Source organism: Lissotriton helveticus, chromosome 6, assembly GCF_964261635.1.
Source record: "Lissotriton helveticus chromosome 6, aLisHel1.1, whole genome shotgun sequence".
Lineage (NCBI taxonomy): Eukaryota > Metazoa > Chordata > Amphibia > Caudata > Salamandridae > Lissotriton > Lissotriton helveticus.
Genome location: NC_136067.1, coordinates 2,052,577,848 through 2,052,598,723, shown reverse-complemented (window position 1 = coordinate 2,052,598,723; position 20,876 = coordinate 2,052,577,848). Strand labels below are relative to the sequence as shown.

At 47.3% G+C, this 20,876-nt stretch overlaps 1 protein-coding gene across 1 annotated transcript in view; it reads right to left on the bottom strand.

Annotated features, from left to right (window-relative positions):
• Positions 1-20,876, bottom strand: part of NRBP1 (nuclear receptor binding protein 1) — a 249,469-nt gene that overhangs the window by 63,327 nt on the left and 165,266 nt on the right. The window contains exons 7-13 of the mRNA XM_078650110.1: positions 18,406-18,489; positions 16,470-16,528; positions 16,238-16,336; positions 14,812-14,944; positions 14,372-14,474; positions 11,332-11,382; positions 6,478-6,613 (exon numbers count right to left, since the gene is read on the bottom strand). Of these exons, the coding sequence (XP_078506236.1) occupies positions 6,478-6,613; positions 11,332-11,382; positions 14,372-14,474; positions 14,812-14,944; positions 16,238-16,336; positions 16,470-16,528; positions 18,406-18,489 (665 nt within the window). The remainder of the gene's footprint in view (positions 1-6,477; positions 6,614-11,331; positions 11,383-14,371; positions 14,475-14,811; positions 14,945-16,237; positions 16,337-16,469; positions 16,529-18,405; positions 18,490-20,876) is intronic.

Sequence of the window (20,876 nt, the reverse complement as noted above, 5' to 3'; positions counted from 1 at the left end):
TTGACCGGGGATCCGGTGAAGTAACGCTGTGTCAGGCTGGTGAGGCTTTGGGGGCCTTTGAGGGTCTCCTGGAGATGATTGTGCCCAGAAGGCGGCTTTCCCTCGCCCGGACCTAGCGGCGGACCTGCGTCCTGTGGAGGAAGCGCTTCGATTGGCTCACACGCCCGGGAGACCTGGCTGGCATTGAGACCTTTGGCAGGCCTGCTGCTAACAAGCCGCCACGTGCCTGCCTGCCCGGGGTGTACTTCCTGTGTGCTGGGGCATCGAGGTCTACAGGGTAGAGACACCGGATTATCTTTGACATTGGGGCGCCGGGGGGACAGCTGGAGATTGTTGGGCGGTGCCTCCGCCTGGTTCTGACGGCAGACTCTGGTGAACTCTGCTCCCCTGTGCACCGATCTTTTGACCTGACACCGGTGGTGGACTGCAACAACGATGGCCACCTCCCTACGCAAGGGGAAGCCTGGCAAGGATGGGTCAGCTAAGGGCTCTCAGCCCCTGGCCTCCCCCGGCCCTAGCGCATCTCCGGGGCGGTCTGATGATGAGGCCCCGGCTACTAAGGCCTTCATGAAGGAACTCTTCGCCTCCATCAAAGATGATATTGCCAAGCTCCGAACCCAGCTAACTTCGGATCTCCGCGAGGTGCAGAGGGATGTCGACTGTCTTGGGGAGAGAGTGGCCACTCTGGAAGACCATGACCTCAGCATGGCCAATGATGTCCATCTGCTACAATAGGACGTGCTCCGGCTCATGGAACAGAACATAGATCTGCAGGCCCACGCTGAGGATCTGGAGAATCGTTCCCGCCGAAATAACATCCGCATTCGAGCTGTCCCTTGGGATGGCGAAGCGGGAGATCTCAGGGAATATGTGCAGGCGCTCTTTCTTCAGATTTTGGATGAGGAAGATGTGCAGGACATCAGAATGGATAGAGTCCATAGAGTGGGGCTGCCCAGGCGGAATGGGGGACCTCCCCCTGACATACTTGTGTGTGTGCACGATTTCCAACTCAAGGAACGAATCCTCAGGAAGGAGCGGGACATTCCCTCCCTGCAATTCCGGGACCATCGTCCTCAGCTTTATCAGGACTTGGCCGCTTCCACGCTCCAGAAGAGGCGCGAGTTTCGACCGTTCACTGCTTATTTGAGAGAGCACAATATCTCCTACTCGTGGGGCCATCCCTTCCGCATAGTCTTCCGTTGGCAGAATAGACTGGCACAGATTCGCTCTCTGCGGGAAGCGAAGGCACTCCTGGGGATTGAGGAGGAGACACCGGCGCCGGACCGTCGCAGTCCTTCACCACGGAGACGACACCGTTCCTCGTCTTGGCACAGAGTGGGAACGGAGGCGAGCCGCAGGAGGCCTGACCACACGACTAGCCTGCAGGAGCGTGGGAGTGCAGTGGCGTCAGTAGCCTCTGCCACGCTGGCGCCGTCGCAGCAGAGCTCTGGGGCGGCCTGATCTTCGGGCAGCTCACCTTGGTGCCGGAGGGGCACGCACATTCAGGTACCGGGGTTATGTATGGACTTTGAGAAGACACCCCGCCCTACGGCCTTGGGAGATCCGATGTTAGGTCCCCGTCCACACCCCCAGGGGAGTTTCCATCAGGGTATGTTTCTTTCGGGAATCTGTTTGTTTTTGTCCTGGGTCTTTGGGGAGTTGGGGAGTTGGGGAGGGGAGAGGGGGAGGGGGGGAGTTGAAGGGGTGGTCTGACTGGGGTGGGTGTTTTGGTGGGACTGTTGGTGGTGACGACGATTGGCTGCTTAATGTCCGGGAGGATGGGTTGCGAGCTGTTTATTGCAGGTTCTGGACGGCATCTGTCATTCCGTATGGTGTTCGAGGGAGGTCTCGTAGTAGCTGTGTCCGGGGGTCTTGGCCGCTGGAGTCTTGGAGCTGGGGAGGGTGGTGGTGCGGGGGGGGGCTTGCCTCGGGGTGAGTTGGGTGCAACGACTGTCGTGGGAAAGTGTGGGAGTTGTGTGAACTGGGGAACGCAGGGACTTGTGGATCTAGCTGTTGTGGAGCCTGACATATCCTTATGCCTCTTAGCATAGGCACCTGGAACGTAAAAGGTCTTAACTCCCCGCAGAAACGACAAAAACTGTAGAAATATCTGCTGGACCATCACTTGGATATCGTGGGCCTTCAGGAGACCCATCTAGCCCGTAGGGACGAGCTCCGGCTTCGTCATAAACAGTATCCTCTCATCTATAGGTCCTCTGCCTCCACTAAGCACAGGGGGGTGGCTCTGCTGTTTCGGGCCTCCATTCAGTTCCAGCCTATGGGAGTGAGTGGTGACAAAGACGGCAGGTGGTTGATGGTCAAGGGGATGCTTTGTGGTCGACTGTACATTTGTGGTTGTCTATGTGCCTAATGCCCAGCAAAATAATTATGTCCAGGGATTATTAGATAGGATGGGGAATTTTGTTAAGGGACATCTGATTACCATGGGGGACTTTAATATGGTATGGGACCACGTTCTAGACAGTTCCCGGACCCAGAGGACGGAATCTGGTATTTTTTCCACCACGACTAAAGACAAGATGGGGGAGTTGGGACTCGTAGATGCCTGGCGCGCTGTCCACACACAGACTAGGGACTATACCTTCTTCTCCCACGTACATCATACATATTCCCGCATAGATTATGTGTTTTTGAGCCAAGCCCTCAGGGGGGATGTCCGCGATTCTAAGATTTTCCCGCTCTCTGTCTCGGATCATAGTCTGTTGGTACTTCTGCTGCAATGGTCACCGAGGGGGGATGGATATCGGAAGTGGTACTTCCCGGCTGCGCTTGTGCGGGACGACGCCTCCTGTAGGGAACTCAGAAAGGCCATTTGGGAGTTCTTGGCGCTTAACCCGAGCTCGGACACCTCTGTGTTCAACACTTGGGACGCCTGTAAGGCCTCCCTGAGGGGCACCTGCATAGGTCTTAATGCGGCCCTTAACCGCTTGCGGAGGGTTGAGCGGGAGAAGTTGGAGGCGGAGCTCGAGGGTCTGGAACGAGCTCACAAACTGAACCCTTCCCGCGTGACACTTCGCCCGCTTTCGGCTGTCAGGGGGAAGCTGAAGGCGCATTACAACAACCGCTCTGAGCTTGCCCTCCTACGGCTACGTCGTGGTTCGTACGCTCAAGGGAACAAAGTGGGCCGACACCTGGCACGCCAGCTTCGAGAGAAGCGGGAGAGGGAATATATAGGGGGGATTCAGGATCCGGGAGGTACGGTGCATCACCGGGATGGAGATAAGGCAGATCTCTTTGGCCGGTTCTATGCGGCACTTTATGCTGGTGACTCGCTTGACCCTAATGCACAGGACGCCTTTTTGTCGGGCCTCTCCTTGCCGCAGGTCTCTGTCAGTAGCAACGAACATCTGACTTCTCCCTTCACCAGGGAGGAGGTCCTTGAGGCAATCAAGGCCTTGAAGCCTAATAAGGCTCCAGGGCCGGATGGATACACCGCCTATTTCTACCAGTCGTTTGCCTCTGAGCTAGTTGATTACCTGGTCTCGCTCTTCAACGAAATGGCGGCCACGGGGGAGACCTCTGGCACTATGGCAGAGGCTATGATCACCGTGATCCCCAAACAGGGGAAGGATCCCTCCAGGTGTGCCTCCTACCGCCCCATAGCCCTGTTGAATGTGGACGCTAAATTGTACTCCTCTATCATCGCCCGCCGGATGCAGGACTTGATGCTGGCCATTATCCACCCGGACCAGTCAGGCTTTATTAAAGGTCGGCAAACCCATGACAATTTGAGGAGGGTGATGCATTTGATAGAGAAGGCCTCCAGATTCCGCATTCCGGCCGTGCTGGTGGGTCTAGATGCCGAAAAGGCTTTCGACCGGGTGGACTGGGGGGTTCCGCACCTTGTCCGCCTTTGGCTTTTCGCACCACTTCCTCACGATGATTCGTGCGAACTATAATCGTCCTACCTCAAGAGTGCTGGTTAACGGTCACCGTTCTGCCAGCTTTCCTCACTCCAGAGGTTCGAGACAGGGGTGTCCCCTTTCCCCTCTCCTCTTTGCCTTAAGTATTGAACCCCTGGCCCTGGCGATACGGGAGAATGACCGCATCACGGGACTCCCCTTCACAGGGGAACAGCACAAAATTTCCCTCTTTGCGGACGATGTCCTGCTGTCCCTCGGGGATCCACTCCAGTCTTTACCGCTTATTCAAGAGGAGCTCTCCCGCTTTGAGGCGGTGGCAGGCTTCAGAGTCAACTTTGACAAGTCACACATCCTGAACCTGACCCTGTCCTCTGCGGAGGTCGACCGGGTGCGTTTACTGACGCCCCTGCCGTGGGCCTCCACCTCCCTGATATATCTGGGAGTGCGCCTCACACCTACTGTGGGGTCCCTATTTGCGGCCAACTTTCCCCCTCTGCTGGCTTCGATACGATGTGATCTGGATCGCTGGCAGCCAAAATTCCTTTCATGGCTCGGCAGGATCCATGCTCTTAAAATGGTTCTCCTGCCTAAATTTTTATACCTTTTTCAGGCCCTTCCGATACCTATTGACCTAGCCTTCTTCCGCAAATTGAGGACGCTGATGCTGAAATTTGTCTGGCAGGGGGGTCGGGCTCGAATTCCTTTTACGACGCTGCGCCGGCCGCGGGGAGAGGGAGGCGTGGAGCTACCCGACCTGCTCTTATACTATAAGGCCGCGCAGTTGCGTGTGATAGTGGAATGGTCCCAGCAGCTCTCAGAGAAACATTGGCTGCATATGGACAGGGCCGTGGCCGGGAGGTCCATCTGGGATTTGATCTGGAAGCCCAAAGTGGACCGCCCGAGGAATGCTTACATTAGCACTCCCACTAGCACGGTTCTGAAGGTGTGGGACTCGGTCGCTGGCGACGAACGTTGGACCACATTTCCGTCTCCCTTCACCCCCATTCACTTTAACCCGGCCTTTCCACCGGCCTCGCAGGAGGGACCCTTTCGGCAGTGGCGAGAGGGGGGGATGTAGGGCGCTTACGCATTTGTTTCACGGGAGGGCTCCCCTCACCTTTCACAACTGCATGCGCGACTACGGACTCCCGGTCACTGAGCGCTATCACCATGCCCAGCTTCTCCATTGGGCGACATCGCCAGGAGTCGGCGAGGCCGCTACACGTCCTCCTTCCCCTTTCGAATCCTTTCTACTACGCAAGTCTACGATGCAAGGGACGATCTCCTTCCTATATGGCCTGCTTCTGGCCACCACGGTCGCCCCGCGCCCTCGGTACATGGGACAGTGGGAGGTGCTCTTGGATCGTGACATCACTGATACAGAATGGAAGTACCTCTGGAGGGATATAGCCACGCACAACCACTCCGTGCGCCTTAGGGAAGCCCACTTGAAGACTATGTATGACTGGTATTTATATCCAGTCAAGCTCCACCGTATATTCCCTGCGTCTTCGGATAGATGCTGGAGAGGTTGTGGCCTACTGGGAGATTTCCACCACATTTGGTGGGACTGCCCAATCATTCGGCCCTTCTGGACGGAGATCCTCGCCCACATCAAGGAGATATTGGGGTATCCGATTTCGGATTCGGTGGCCCATGTACTATTGGGTCTCCGAGATCCACTGCTGGAACATCAAACTAAGGCGGACAAGCGCATTCAATGGCTATGCTTAGGAGCAGCTAAGCTTACGCTGGCGGCGGCATGGAAGAAACCGCATGCCCCGGCTATATCACTGTGGCACGCGAGACTGTGGGAGCTATTGAGCATGGAGAGAGTGGCGGACATCTTCCTGGGCGATTTTAAAAACTTCTTATTCCGTTGGGGGCCTCTTGTTAGTTTGTCATCTGGGCTGCCCTCTGCGGTGTGCCCACCCACGCTACGTGCCTTACACCTATTTCAGGTATGATCTGATTGCATGACTATCCAGTTTACTACAATGTGTGAATGTGGCATCGTCACCACTGGGGGAGGGAGGGGGTGGGAGGGTTACAGTTGGGGTCCGTTTTAGGTTACTTGTTGCGACAGCGCTCAGCTCTTGGGGATTCCGAGCTTTTGATTCGCTCTGCCCCTTGCTTCTAATGCCCACGGACTACTTATGGGCATGCCCTGCGAACTTTCGAATGGACTCTGGACTTGCAGTTGGGCTAGCTGTTGGTCCTTCCAACCTCCTTCGTTGCTCATTGCTTTTTCCCCAATACACTTTGCGGTTTCCCCTGTGTGGGATTTGTGGCGGTATTGTCGCCTATTTATTTCCTTTTTCTTGTCCCCCTTTTCTTTCCTTCCCTTCCCCCTTTCTGAAAAACAAACTTTGAATAAAAACACGTTTTACAAAAAAAAAAAAAAGGAGCAATAAAACATCATACAGTACTCTCTATTACTGTTCTATTCGTAAACAAATCTGCACGGTGAGTGTATAGGAAGAGAGTCCAGCAGGTCTTCATAACTTTCACCTCGAGACTGCAACTGAAAAATACTGGTCTAAAATATCTTGCATTACATCTAGCAGTTATCTAAAATGTTGTGCCAATTCACCTTCCTGGTTTCTAACTCTGCAGGCTCAGGTGTGGGAGTCTTCACAGATGGAGGAACGATGGGAGACTTCACGACTTCTTGTTGAGGCTGCTGATGCCTCGGCATTCCAAAGGCTGTAAGAGGGTAGATTCCATTCCTGTAAGGGAGAAATAATCCTTAAGTCAACACGTCACCAAGTCAATCAACTTTCCCAGTTTCACCACAACAGTGTAGTTATTACTGAAAATGAAACCATCACCTCAAACTGTTCTGATCCACCACTAAGGATAATGTTACTTACCCTGTAAGCATCTGTTCATTGTATGTGGTGCTGTAGATTCACATGCTCTGCGTATTCCAGCCATCTAGTATTAGACTCTGTAGGAGGATGGATATCGGACTATGGTTACCCCCAACTTTTTGCCTAGTGTTTAGCTGGTTTTCGACTTAGTTGGCCTGGGATCCTGCTATTCAGGGCCCCAGGCTATCTGCTCTCTCTGTAAAATGGACTCCATGTACTTTAGGTACAAATCTAATTGGATGTTGGGTCACCGTTGTGAGCCCCTGTATAGTGTACCATAGGTACCCAAGGCATAGGTGCATCCAAGGCCTACCAGGGGCTGCAGCATGAATTATGCCACCCATGGCTGGCCATCCAAATTGATACAACTGGCTGATCACTCAGCTGGGGCAAGGTCATGTAATCACCCCTTGCTTAGGTATAGTATTCCTATACCTACCATTATATATATATAGACACATATATACCTATAAGTCACTCGTATGGCAGGCCTTAACAATCCTGGAGGCAGAGTGCTTGGTTTTATGCGAGATGGTGCTCTAGCATGAGCTGATCCTGTCTGCAGCTTTCGGAACCATGTCCTTATAGCTGTTCTATGATATAGCCATACCATATACTCTTAAATGCATTATAATCCTCGCAGTTAAATGCTACCTTTGGTTTGGCTTTATCAAAACATGCCGTGTAAGGTGTCATACGCTTTGGAATACTACCCCCCCGCCAGTTCTGGCGGCGGGGGTAGCATTCCACCCTTCTAGAGGAAGAAGACATGTAGTTGTAGCTTTACCCGGTTAAAGTTAAACAGAGCCTCAGCATCACAAAATGAATGCTGCTGCCACAGACACAAGTCTGACCTCCTGCAGCTGGGAGCCCTTCCAGCGAGGGAGGCCTGGACAATAGGTTTCCTGCCCTGGGAGGTGCTAGCACCTCCCCAGACAGGCTATAGTGTATTGGGGCAGGATGGGTTGAAAGGAATGAGACACTGCCTGGGGGCACACAAGGTGCTCCATGCATAGTCCGGTTGAAACCAGTTGCTGGGGCACTCCAGCCCCAGCTCTGGCGCGAAACTGGACAAAGGGAAAGGGGTGTCACCACCCCCTTCCCTGGTTCCGCCCATAGGAGAGACCTAGCAGGTAATCCAGCCAGTTTAATTTGTATAAAGCTAGGAGCTGAGTCTAGAGACTTGAGATTATCCTGAACTGAAACTCTGACACGAAACTCTGGACCTTCGACATTCTACTGCAACGAGAAGACTAAATAATCTCCCTTGTGGTCAAGGAGTGACCACCCTGTGCAAACAGGCACCACCTAGCGAATTGCCGGTTTGCTTTGCCATTGCTCCCGAAGGATCCTGACGAACCTGCTTCACAGGACTGGACTTCCAGATTTCTCTGACCCCGACCCACACCTCCAGCAAAGCTGAGATCCGTGGCGGACACGAGAATCGTGGGACCGGACACCTGGCCATTTTGCTCTTTGCTAAATTGTGCAGCTTCTGAGGCGTCCTCGAAGTAGTGCATTGGGACTTGAGAAGCCCCAACACCGAGTCTTAAGTGCACCGAAGCTCAGCCCTCCACGAGTGCCGCGTGGGGCCCGCTCTTGCATTTCCTCTCGACGCGTCTTCCCGGTTGCTGGCCCGTTGGCTAGTGGCCATCTTGAAGACTCCATTTTGAAACAACGCTGCTTGCCTGTTTGCTCTGGGCTTGCTCCTGTTTTCCTGCAAAAGGGAAGCTCCACAGACCTTGCTGGTCTGTACCATTCGTATCCTGCGTGGGTTGCCTTTGCCAAGGCTTGCTGACTCCGATCCGGAGCAGGAGTCCCACGGGATGAGTGTGCAGTGTCTAACCACACACGCTGGTTCCCATAGACTTAGAATGGGAACGTACAGTTTAGAAGCTCGTTGATTTCGGACAGTCCGGGTGGACTTATAGGAAACCCAGTTAAATTAGGACACTAGGATAGTTAATACCCACGGGAGCACCGGAGTACTTGAGTACCACTGGGTGAGGTAACTCAAGTACTCCGGTGCTCCCGTGGGTATTAACTATCCTAGTGTCCTAATTTAACTGGGTTTCCTCTAAGTCCACCCGGACTGTCCGAAATCAACGAGCTTCTAAACTGTACGTTCCCATTCTAAGTCTATGAGAACCAGCGTGTGTGGTTAGACACTGCACACGCATCCCGTGGGACTCCTGCTTTCTAACCTGTGGTTATTCAGTGTAGCCCCACCGATTTCCTAGGCCTATTCACCATTCCTGCAGTGGTTCTTATACCACTTCTTTAGTATATGGTTTACTAGGCCCCTAAGGCAGAATTGTAATTGTACAACTTAACGTATGCTATTTAAGTTACTTGTGCTGTATCTCGAACTCTGACCTCATAAGGAGTGCAGAGGGGTTGTGTTAGAAATAAATACATATATATTTTATATATACCTCGTGTGGTGTCCTTTCATTTGATATTCAAGGGGTTATTATTGGTAAAACAATTGGCTTCACATGCTCTCTGAAGTGTTAGCCTAAGACTGCTTTCTCCATGCTACCACTAGGATAGCTGGTCTATAAGGTTGACTTTACAACCATCACCATAATGGTTGTTTGGACTGGTGCAAGGTGCTCACTAGAATAGTGATCATATACCAGGCCAACTTCTCACAGACTCGAACAATTAAAACTTGCTTTTCATGGAGGAAATCCATCGAGTGAAGTAGTCTTGGTGACTCTGTAGGAAGCTGGGTTTCTGTTGCAGTAACCCCCCCACTCCCCCCACACTTTTTGTCAGACTACTGATGCATTTTGACTAGATGTGCCCTGGGTCCCTGCAAATCAGGTTCCCAGGGCCTGTGTTCTTTCCCCAAAATTGTACAGTGTACATCCAATTGGCACCTCTCTGGCCAGATCAGTCCCTTGTAAAAGGTACCATGGATACTGAGGGCAATGTAGCTAGGGAAGGCCTCTCAGGGATGCAGCGCTTATTGAGCCAATCTTCGAGCACACACACACATGCACACACGAGCACACACACATGCACACATGAGCGCACACACGAGAACACACACACACGAGAACACACGAGAACACACACACACGAGAACACACACACACGAGATCACACACACACGAGAACACACACGAGAACGAACACACACACAAGAACGAACACACACGAGAACACACACAAGAACACACACGAGAACACACACAAGAACACACACGAGAACACACACACACACACGAACACACACGAACACACACACGAACACACACACGAACACACACACGAACACACACACACTAACACACACACACTAACGAACACGAGAACGAACACACACACGAGAACGAACACACACACGAGAACGAACACACACACGAGAACGAACACACACACGAGAACACACACGAGAACGAACACACACAAGAACGAACACACACGAGAACGAACACACACACACACACACACACACACACACACACACACACACACGAGAACGAACACACACAGGCACACACACACACACACACACGAACGAACACACACACGAACGAACACACACACGAACGCACACACACACGAACGCACACACACACACCCTTTATGTCTTGGTGCAGAACAAAGTGAAGAGTCAACATGGTACACATCCCTGTGTGCCGTGCCTACACCCCACTGCCCTGGCATAGATCAGCCACCCCTCTAGCTGGGCTGGGTGCACCAAACCAGTGGTGAGTGTATAGGTGCATGAACCCTGTACCCCTACAGTGTCTAAGACCATTCTTAGACTTTATAAGTGCAGTGCTGCCATTAAGAAGTGCATCTTAGAGATGCCCCCTGATAAACGACCTACCACTAGGGTCCAGGCTGAGTGGCTGCTTTCAGCTGCCACCACCAGACATGTTTCTGGACCCATAGGTCAAGAGCCTGCTGCTCTCGGGAGCCTGAAACCATGCACATCTTGGGACGAGGTGCCAAGCCTCCTCCCCCAGGATGGGCAGGGTCCACGACGGGGAAGCTTCAAAGGCCTGACGCCTTTGTGAGCTTCCCCAGGTCTGTTGCTGCTTTCAGGAACTGGCCCCCACCAGTTCTGATCCCCACTTTGGGCAGGAGAACCGGCGGGAAAACTAAGTGAGGAAGGGAGGTGTGCCCACCTTAGCCAACCTCACCCCTCAGGTGGGGGAGGCGAGGTGAAGCACATCCAAGACCAAAGGAGGAGTCACCGAGACCATGTGACTCAAGACTTCTTATTGCAATCACTAGATGGTAGAAGTATGTATAGCATGTCTATCTACAGCCACACATGATATGAACATATTATTCTTTAACTATTTCATCAAAGTTACCATTCTTAAGCTTGTCAATTCTGCTACTCACTGGGGGAGAATGGTAGCCAGAGATCAACATATTCTACCAATCATTCAATGCTACTTTAAGTAGGCATAGTGGTATTTGTTCTTTAAAGTGGTTAGTGTGACTAAACCATAACCAGTGTGATTTACTTGAAAAGCAGAAGACTGAAAGATTGCCTTTCTATAGAGCAGTACACAGCTTTCAAACCTGTATGTAAACCTTACTCTTACCTTACATCTTCAAGAAACTTGTCCAGCTCCAGAGCAGGGGACTGAGAAAAGCTGTGACAGATAAACAAAATATAGATATATAAATAAAAATCACTATGACTATGCACACAGCCCCGCATTTCCACATGAACCAAAGACCAGTATTTGGGAAGAAAGGAGGTCATTTAAATGTAATCTGTAATACAGGTGTTCTTAAGAACCATAAATTTAAACATTATAAAACAGCTTGCTTTGGAGGAATATTTTCTGAATGACAAGACAGTTTTTACTGTAGGAAGACTTGGTCGCCAGATTGGAGAGTACAGGGTTACTCCTTAACAGTGCAACCAAAGTTGATGCCCCCAGGTATCAAATTACTTGTTACATTGAGTTTGACTAGATTCTCCAGTCAAAATAAATTGAACAGGTTGTGGTGTACTATTTTAACGAAGTTGCCACTTTGTTGCTTTTAGTCTTCTGTGCCCTGAATGGTTGCACAAGGTGCCTGTCTCCAAGACGGCTTCTGCCCATTTGGGGAGAAATGCCAACAACTCCTAGGAAAGGAGAGAATAGAGTCTGCTATGGAGAGGTGTTGGCTCCCTCCTGTAGGAGTAGGAAGCCACACAGGAGCTAGCCCCAAAAGGGAGCTTCAAAAGAGAAGCCGCCTTTGAAGGGCAAATGGGTAATGCTTGGGTGAGGATCTGAAAACCTGTTGTTAAACCAGTTTCTCGGCGCTTGTAGCCCCCTTGGTAGCCACGCCCTGGATTGGATTAGCAATCTTTGGGCGGCGAGATAGGGCTTCTGCAATATTTGAAGCGGAGAGAATAATGCATCTTGGGATAGCCAAATGATACACTTCAACGGAAGTGGTCATCAGGAACAAAGGAACCTGGCAGTCCATTTGCTACCAACTGCATCCTATCCAGAGGGAATTTTCTGGGTATAAAGGGGCTCTCAGATCTCGAGCGGACTGGAAGAAGTACTGAAGGACTGTCCCGCTGCGCAATGCACTAGGCAAAAATGCTTCTTGGAGACGGAAAAAGGTTGAACAAAGACGAAAAATGTATTCCTGATAGACTAAACTAGATTAAATAATGCCACACAGTCTTCCAAGTTCAAATTCTTTCAAGCCTGAAAAGAACCATCTGGCAACTGCCCACAAAGACAGTCTGAGACTGGAAGCCTCTAGACTTCTCAAACACTCTGGGCACTCAACTCTTTATGTGATGTCCATCAGGCCGTGTTACCTCCAATGCACACATTTAGATAGCAATGTAGTCCTTAGTGTGCTGCAATGTAGTTTTGAATGGGTAATTATTTTTTCATTTGAACACATTTTGGGAAAAACCTCCAACTTTATAGTCTTTAGAAAGTGCTCATTAACAATGATCACACTAGTCTTTAAACCCTTTTTGTATCGAGAGGGTGGAGGGGAGAAACTGGCTAATATATAATGAACAGGTGAGAGAGATCCCAAATGGGCAAGAATAAGGAGAGAGTATGCCCCTTAACAGAGCTGGGGGTGGAGGACCACAGTTCTAATAGGATATGGATGAGCAGAGACCATGACATTCATGGAGAGAAGAGTAGGGTAGTACCTTGGAACTTATGAACAGCAAAGACCCCAGTACTACTGGAAAGAGTGAAGGAACCAAGCGCTAAATGGAGAGATCATGGAAACCAAACTCAGCTTTAATAGGAAATGCCAGGAGATGGTGTGAGGGGGTATCAGGGTGTGGGAGGGCCTTGGAACTCATTGACAGACTTTGACCGAGGGGAGGTTACAGACAATAAAAGGCCAGGATGCTATTAATGCAGGTGAGGGGATTACAAAGACTGTGGCCTTTAGAGGTAGGGTACAGCCTGGCACTAGTGGAGAGTGCAGGAAGACCTACATGTGCAACAATGGAAAGGGACTGGGATGGAAGGAGACCCTGCCCCTAAGGAGGAGAGGAGGAGAAAGGTCATAACAAATAACTTTATATGCAGAAATGCACTGCATGAAAAACACTTTTCAGAAACACCAGCAGCACTACAAAAAGCTCTACATTCATGCTGGGGCTTCCAATCTGAAGCCTTACTTACCCCCCTCTTAACACCCAACTTCGGTATTGAATGCTGGAGATTTCACTGTTCACTTATGTTTGCAGCCCACTAACTGTGCTATATTTTGAGAAGACTTTGCATAATATACAACTTCTGTATAACTAACACTCAAAGGTATCGATAAACTGCACAAGTAAACTTCATTTCACTTATACACAGAAAACCACATTGTGGACACACACTAGCTCTCACTTCCTGGTCAATGGGTAATCGCCACGCAAGCATCCTATATACCAAGTGATAAAGGACCTCAACACCACTCCCTATAAATGCCTAATACAGCTTGACAAAAAATCTCAAGCCAGACAACTCAAAAATTACAATGGTCAGGACTTAACTAAGCTAATATTTGGTGTGCAGAAAAGGGACCAAAATGGTACACACCTAATCACAATGATGTTTAAATGGGAAGCCCAGGGCAAGAAACATGGTGTCCAATTGACTTTAGAGCAGTCTGCCAATCCTACCAAAACATAACATGGGCAACAAAAGCACACTAGAGGGCCTACAAATGCCTACATATGCAATGAACAATCTATTCCAAAACAGACGCTACATTAGAGAGTAGAAAATTAAACACTAGCTTCAACTCCTTGCAAGAGAGATACACATTTAGTTTGCTTTACTTCATGCCAATATTAACACCTTACAACAGATTTAGAGCACTTAAGCACTACAAATACATATAAAGATATTATGCAACAGGTACAGAAATAATCAACTTGCACAATGGCAGTTTGATGGATCAAGAACTATTCTACCATACTTTGATTTATCCTGCTGGTGAAATTAGTCATTGAAATCTGTTGAAAAGCCAAACTGAGTACAGTAAAGCTGGGAAGCATTATCAATCTAATGCACATAAAGTCCTAAAACACAAACCAATCTCCCAGATGATCCCCATCGCCCCACCGACCCCTCCCCACAAAAATAAAATAAGAAAGCAAACACTTACATCATGCGCACTCCTTCCCTGCCAGGATGCACAATTTCTGCTAGGACCGCACTCATGTCCAAGTTTTTGGTCATTTCTTCTAAGGCATTTTCTGGGATCATATCTAAACAAAGAAAGAAGGGTCTCAAAATAGCTGGTGCCTCTGGAAATCTTTGCTGTGATTGTGATGCATTCCTTAGACACAGGAGTCACAACACCTTTGACAATTGTAACCACCCAAAACTCAAACCAGATTCTTCAGACTGGGAACCCACCCAGTGACCAAGAACAGAAACCTAGACAACAGATCTTTGCAGCCACAATATTAAATTACTTCACTTCTTTACTAGCTTTGAATAAAAGCTCAGAGCATATCCAAAATCTGCAGTACAAAATTCCAACAGATTATTGGTATTAAGACACTAAAGCGGACAGGCTTCACCCACTGCCAGTTTACTCACGCTGATGACCCACAATGCAGTGGGCTGCTAATAACTTTAGTGAGGGCACTTCAAACAAGGCTTGATGGAAGAGCAGCTCTCGGGCTGTTGGGCGTTTGTTGGGATCAGTTTCCAAACACTTCTGAATAAACTCCTGAAAAGAAAGCATCCACACATTACTGTAAGCTTGTTTACTGTTTATCGCCACACCAACCAAATAACTTCATGGCACTTTAGGGACTGCCTCTCCCAAGAGCAGAAGAGGGTCTGCAGAGGTTGCTACACAGGTTTAATGACATCTTGTTCTTTTAGACTACACTGTTGAAATGCCACGTATTACCACATCTCTGATCTAAGCCATAACTTGTGCCAATAACAGGTAACTACTTTTGCGATGCACATGTCTTTAATGCGAACTATGCAATGAACAAACAAAGTACATCATAAATAATAAATAAGGAGTTTATCATCTTTTTGAGATTATGTAGGCAGAGCACTTCTACGGTTTTCCTTTCGGTTGGTTTTTACATCATTCACATTCAATATGGCAAATACCCAAGTTCTATGGCACAACAGAACTCCTGTTTCGATTTTATGACCTAGGATGTGTGCTCCAATCCCAGGTGATAAACTGCATCCACAAAGATGCATCTATTTCTCAAGTATTACAATCATGTTTGCAAAAAGCCATACTAAAACCATCTATAACAGTTGTACTGCCAAGATGACCTCTAGGTTTCATGATGAAGAAAATCATTCAGCTAAGTCACAAATGAAAATTTAAATTATCGAAAATAAGCTTCTCTAACATGCATACCCCATATATTGTGACACTAGCTTTTTGTTAACCTTTTGACATTACACATTTTACTGAATTGCCAAAAGTATAATGTCCATAACAAAATATCAAGAGAACATTTTAGTATGAGGCAAAATTAAGAGAAGGCTGCTGCATCCTTAATTACATTGCGATGTTTTTATTACCTGGGCATGGCAAACAGACATACTGCAGGCTCACGCTTAGGAGTGCTGAGTATAAGTCATTTTCAAATAGCCTTTTGGGCAGGCCAAAAGTTTATTTTAAAAGTCTCAACGGGAAATGCTGCTGAGCACAATGTCTGGTCACATGCCTATTATCTACTGGTCACAGCCAGAGGTCGATCCCTGTGGGCTCAAAAGAAAGGGATATTGACTGCATCGAAATGTCAAAGTATGAACAGGGCTAAATATAGAGTGCGTGCTCAAGAAACAGTTTCCATTGATTATTCATATGCTCACCAGAAGTGTCTTTTAAAACTAAAACAAAGGAGATTCGTGTACCTCCTTTCTTGACCCCATAGCCTGACCAATACTCATGAGCAAAGACCCTTTCTCTCTAGTGTTCAATCTTTCCAGGTGACTTCAAGCAATGTACAACTAGCCAAAAAGCTTTTGGTCTCATACTCACTCTTTGCAAGATATCTTCTAGTGACTGAATTGCATTGTTGATTGCCTCTTGGGGTACATACGAAGATTCTCCATTTCCCTGAATCTCCAGCACAGCCATCTGGTAGGACACAATCACAAAAACATCACGCTGGAGAGGTTTGGCCTAATCACACCCTCCTTTGCCCAGTGCTGGTCCATTTCCCGCCCAAAATCATAGGGTTCACAGCTCATAGTATATGCAGCTAGCTCACCTCCAGAGCACACATTCCAAAGGAGTAAATGTCCACTGCAGTCGTCACATTGGCAACCTCTGAAACAAAGGAAAATCTGTCTCAGCTCTCAACCTTCACCAACCATAAAGCCCACACCTACATAGTAGGTTTAAGTCTAAGCTGCTTTAGAGAATATGAATTATATTAAGTCATTTTTACTTTAGACTTCACTTTAGCAAACCTTGTTTTGAAACAATATACAAAAGTTGTAACTAAGCCACTGTATGATCGACTAAAAAACTGTCAATTTTAAGGAAATAAAAGGCAGATTCATAATCATTCTGTCTCTAAAGTGAATACGGGAAAACTACCCCTGGTATTTACATAGTGGCCTAGATCGTAACTATATATAGGATGGTAACACATTGGCTATCATAAATATAAAATTGTTCCAGACTATTCTATTTAATCAACTCCTCATCTGTGTCCAGGACCACAGCTTTTTGAAGGGTTTTCCAGACAAGAAATCTTCCTATTAAGGGGGCAAACTTGCCAATGCATTATTATTCCATCTCTGGATAACTAGTCTTGGACATTAGCATTCTAGGTGCTATGGTTCCCAGTTATTACAAAAAGAGTGTAATGGTTTTTTTCTGGAGTGAACTTCATTTTCTTTGACCACGGCATTTTTTCTGAAAGACTTTATACTGCTGTAGGCAGGAGTAAAATATCATCCTTCGAAGTACATCTTCTCATCAAACTATAAGGCAAAGATTGGACTGGTTCACAGTGCAAATACATATTAATACCTTGAATGACAGCACTTTGTGAGTACATTTCATTACACTAATTTATAGTCCGCTTGCCATCCCATTTTGGGAAGAGATGTCCGTATATGGGGGTGATCTAGGATTTCACCTGCTTGGTAAAACTTTTACAGCATCAAGGATTTACTGCAACACTTTATCCTGTTAATGCAATCAGGGTTCATGAGTAAAGGTGGTATGGCAGAGGATAGTTAACTCACAGTCTTCACATATTCTTAGGAATGCCATTAGTCAATGAAAGTTAATACAAGCAGTTTGGCATGCTCACTTAGAGGTTAGGTTCTGGAACGCTCTACTGGACCACATCCAAGAAGAAAAATACCTTAATTTTTGAAAGACTAAACAAACTGCTAATTTCACAAAACGTACCTGCTGCTATTTATATCACTGAGTAGACACCAGCAATAATTCACTGAACCGGTAAAGCTGTACTTGAAATGCGTTCATACACTTTAAGTGCAACTTGAGTCAGGCTGAGTTCAAAGACCACTTGATTTGATATTTTCTAGCCCATAAGCTTCTTAATAAATCCACAGTATTACTTTGAATTTAGAATGTGGGAATCAAGGGTGGTGGCTATGTTTTAATACATCAAAATCTGCATCTTTTAAATAGTAAACTCATACCAACTTTATGGCGCAGCAGTTTAGAGAAAGCTTGGTGAATACAAGTCACACGAATGACAACACAACATGTAGACAACCAACAAAACCACTCTGCAACAGGCAATGTCTAAGTCTGATGATTGGCTACCTGGAAAAAACACACAGCTAATACTTGTGCAATATTAATGTAATACGTTTCAACATATTTGCTACAAGTTATAACAGAAAAGTAGAGAAAGCAGAGTGACTGATAAAGGGTCCTAGTTGATCATTGTTAACATGCTGAAGGCTCAGCAATACACCAAGCGGCTACAGACTCTTGCTCATGGCTCTGGGTTGGTAGACCAGGGGTGGAGCCATCAACAGATCAATGTTCTTTGAACACATGTAAAGAATAATTGATGAAATAGGTTTGTATATTTGCAGCTGTATCCATACTGCTGCAATACGTAATGTGAGCAGTAGATGGGGGAACAGTCTTTTGCTATCAGCAATATGTCATCAAGCGATTAGTTAGTACACAAAGTAGTGTTCTAAACCCACCTCCATACTCTGGGGCAAAGAAATGAAGGTTCTTCTGCTCCTCTCGGCAAGTCTTCACATGATTGTTGATTGTGTCAGGAGCCACTAAAAGAGAAAAACAGACTTCAGCATGTCAGGAAAAAAGCAAAACGACAGCAAGGCCTATATATAAAACAAAAACTCCAAACCAGCAGCTAAGAAATTTCATTCCAACAGCAGAAAGAGTGCAGACCTATGGTGTAGGTCTGTGAACATTACCATCGGTGACATGGAACAAACCAGCCCCAGTCAAGTATCCTTCCTGTGCCCTCATCTATACTAATGGCCTATTCTTGAGTCAACCACCCCATGCACCTCTGCTACAAATCGTGAGTCAAAGGCAGTTGAAAGATGGACAATAATCCTCTAGGCCCCTCAGAACTCATACCTAGCTAGCAATCACCTACCCCCGTCTTTGGCATTCAGACAAAGACGCCACCTAAAGTAATACTGAAGGGAGTACAATTCATGGACAACCAAAAAATCACCACCTACGCAGGGAACAGGAAAAGTTAAGCGTTCTTAAAGAATCTGCCTAAAACTGGGGGAAATAATCCTCGTTCAACATCTAGTTGCTTTACTGTGCAAAGGCCACATACAGCAGCCTCACACCCTCTTACATGGCAGGCTGGGTGCAGGGCCTCGAAGAAGCTTGATGCAGTATATCATAATATATCATGATTGAGCAGAGTGTTCCCCAGGGCTCAGCTTTAAGCCCCACCCTGTTCAATCTTTATGTTCAACCACTGGCTGCGGTCGCTAAAACATGGGGTCTTAACATCGTTTCTTACGCTGATGATACGCAGCTAGTGGTTGCCCTAATGGAAGGTGTTACTATGGACCACAACAGGTTCAAGGCAGGTCTGGCAGCCGTTGCTAATTGGATGACAGCTAACTGTTTCCAATTAAATGCAGCTAAGACGAAAGTGCTGTTGGTTGGTAGAAATGTGGGCCTGTGGGGCGACCATTGGTGGCCATCCTCTTTGGGGACAGCCCCGATACCGAAGAATGAAGTGAAGAATTTGGGAGTCTGGTTAGATTCAGAGCTCAGTTTCTCTGCTCAAACGAAAAAGGTTGCTGCCACGTGTTTTGGCATTCTACGCAGCCTTAAGCCAGTTTGGAAATTCTTCGACCCCGCCACCAGACAATTAATTGTTCAGTCGGCAGTACTTTCGAGGCTGGATTATGCCAGCTCTCTACTTATTGGCGCTAATAAGGCGGAAATCACCCGCCTTAAACGTATCCAAAATTCTGCTGCTAGAGTATTAATAGGATTGCCACGTTTTAGTCCTACATCGGCCTCTATCCGGAAACTTCATTGGCTTCCAGTGGCTCAGCGGATACAGTTTAAAACTTTGTGTATCGCTTTTAAAATTATTAGATTATCCACTCCTAAATTGCTGAGCCCACTGCTTAATCCGTACATGCCCACGCGGCCTCTACGGTCGGCAGGACAAAATCTGGTGGTTGTACCCCGGTTCAAGCGCAGTAGAGCAGGAGGTCGTTCCTTTCGGTTCCTGGCGGCTAAGCTTTGGAACTCACTTCCTGCCCAAATTCGAGAGATAAAGGATGCGCTGCAATTCAGGAAAGCCATTAAAACGTATCTATTTCCGGAGAAAGTGTCTCTCCGTCTTTTTTATTTACTTCAGTTATGTTTCTTCACTTAGGACTAGCGCCGGGACGCCCCTTTGCTGGGGCAGCTGCGCGCTTAATAAACTGTATAACATAACAACATAAAAAACCCAAAGATTTGACATTCAGTGAGGGCAGTTTATGATGCCTTAAACTAGGTTTAAAAAAATGAAATGCAGTTAAAATCCACAGTGATCATATAATTGTGGTGAGCTCTGTAATACATAAGTCATGCAAAACACAAATCCCTCATTAAATATATCGCTTACAACCGACTATTTACACTTATGAGTAACACTTAAAATATATTGTTTTGGCTTGAATGTTATGTAATAAAGTTGTGCTTTTAAGTCATCTCATTGCAAGTGTTATTAATGTAATCTGACTTGAAAAATAATGATATATGTAGCTACATTTATTACATTAAGGGAGCGATCATGAGCATTGCATCCAGTGTCACTGCTACAGTTCACAAGGCTTTTTTGCAAGTTATGGGTTGTGCTTTTTTTTTTAATCCCCCATTGATATTACAGATATCATTAGCCAAAGCCAATATTTGCTCATGATTAGGGACTTAGAATTTGTTTTCATTTCAGACAGGACCGTTATGGAGAAAGTATGGTTCTTTTGTGTGCCTTGACCATCTTAAAACGTTTCTTCTCTAAACCATGCACTCAAAATAAATCCTTGATTAGGATTTTCTTTCGGTGGCCATGTTGCACAGGGAAAGCAGGTGAGGCACAATTTGAGAATTCAGCAGAAGTGTGGGGAGGGGAGGGATGCAAAGTAGATTGATTAAATCTGATCTGAGTTTTAAGCCT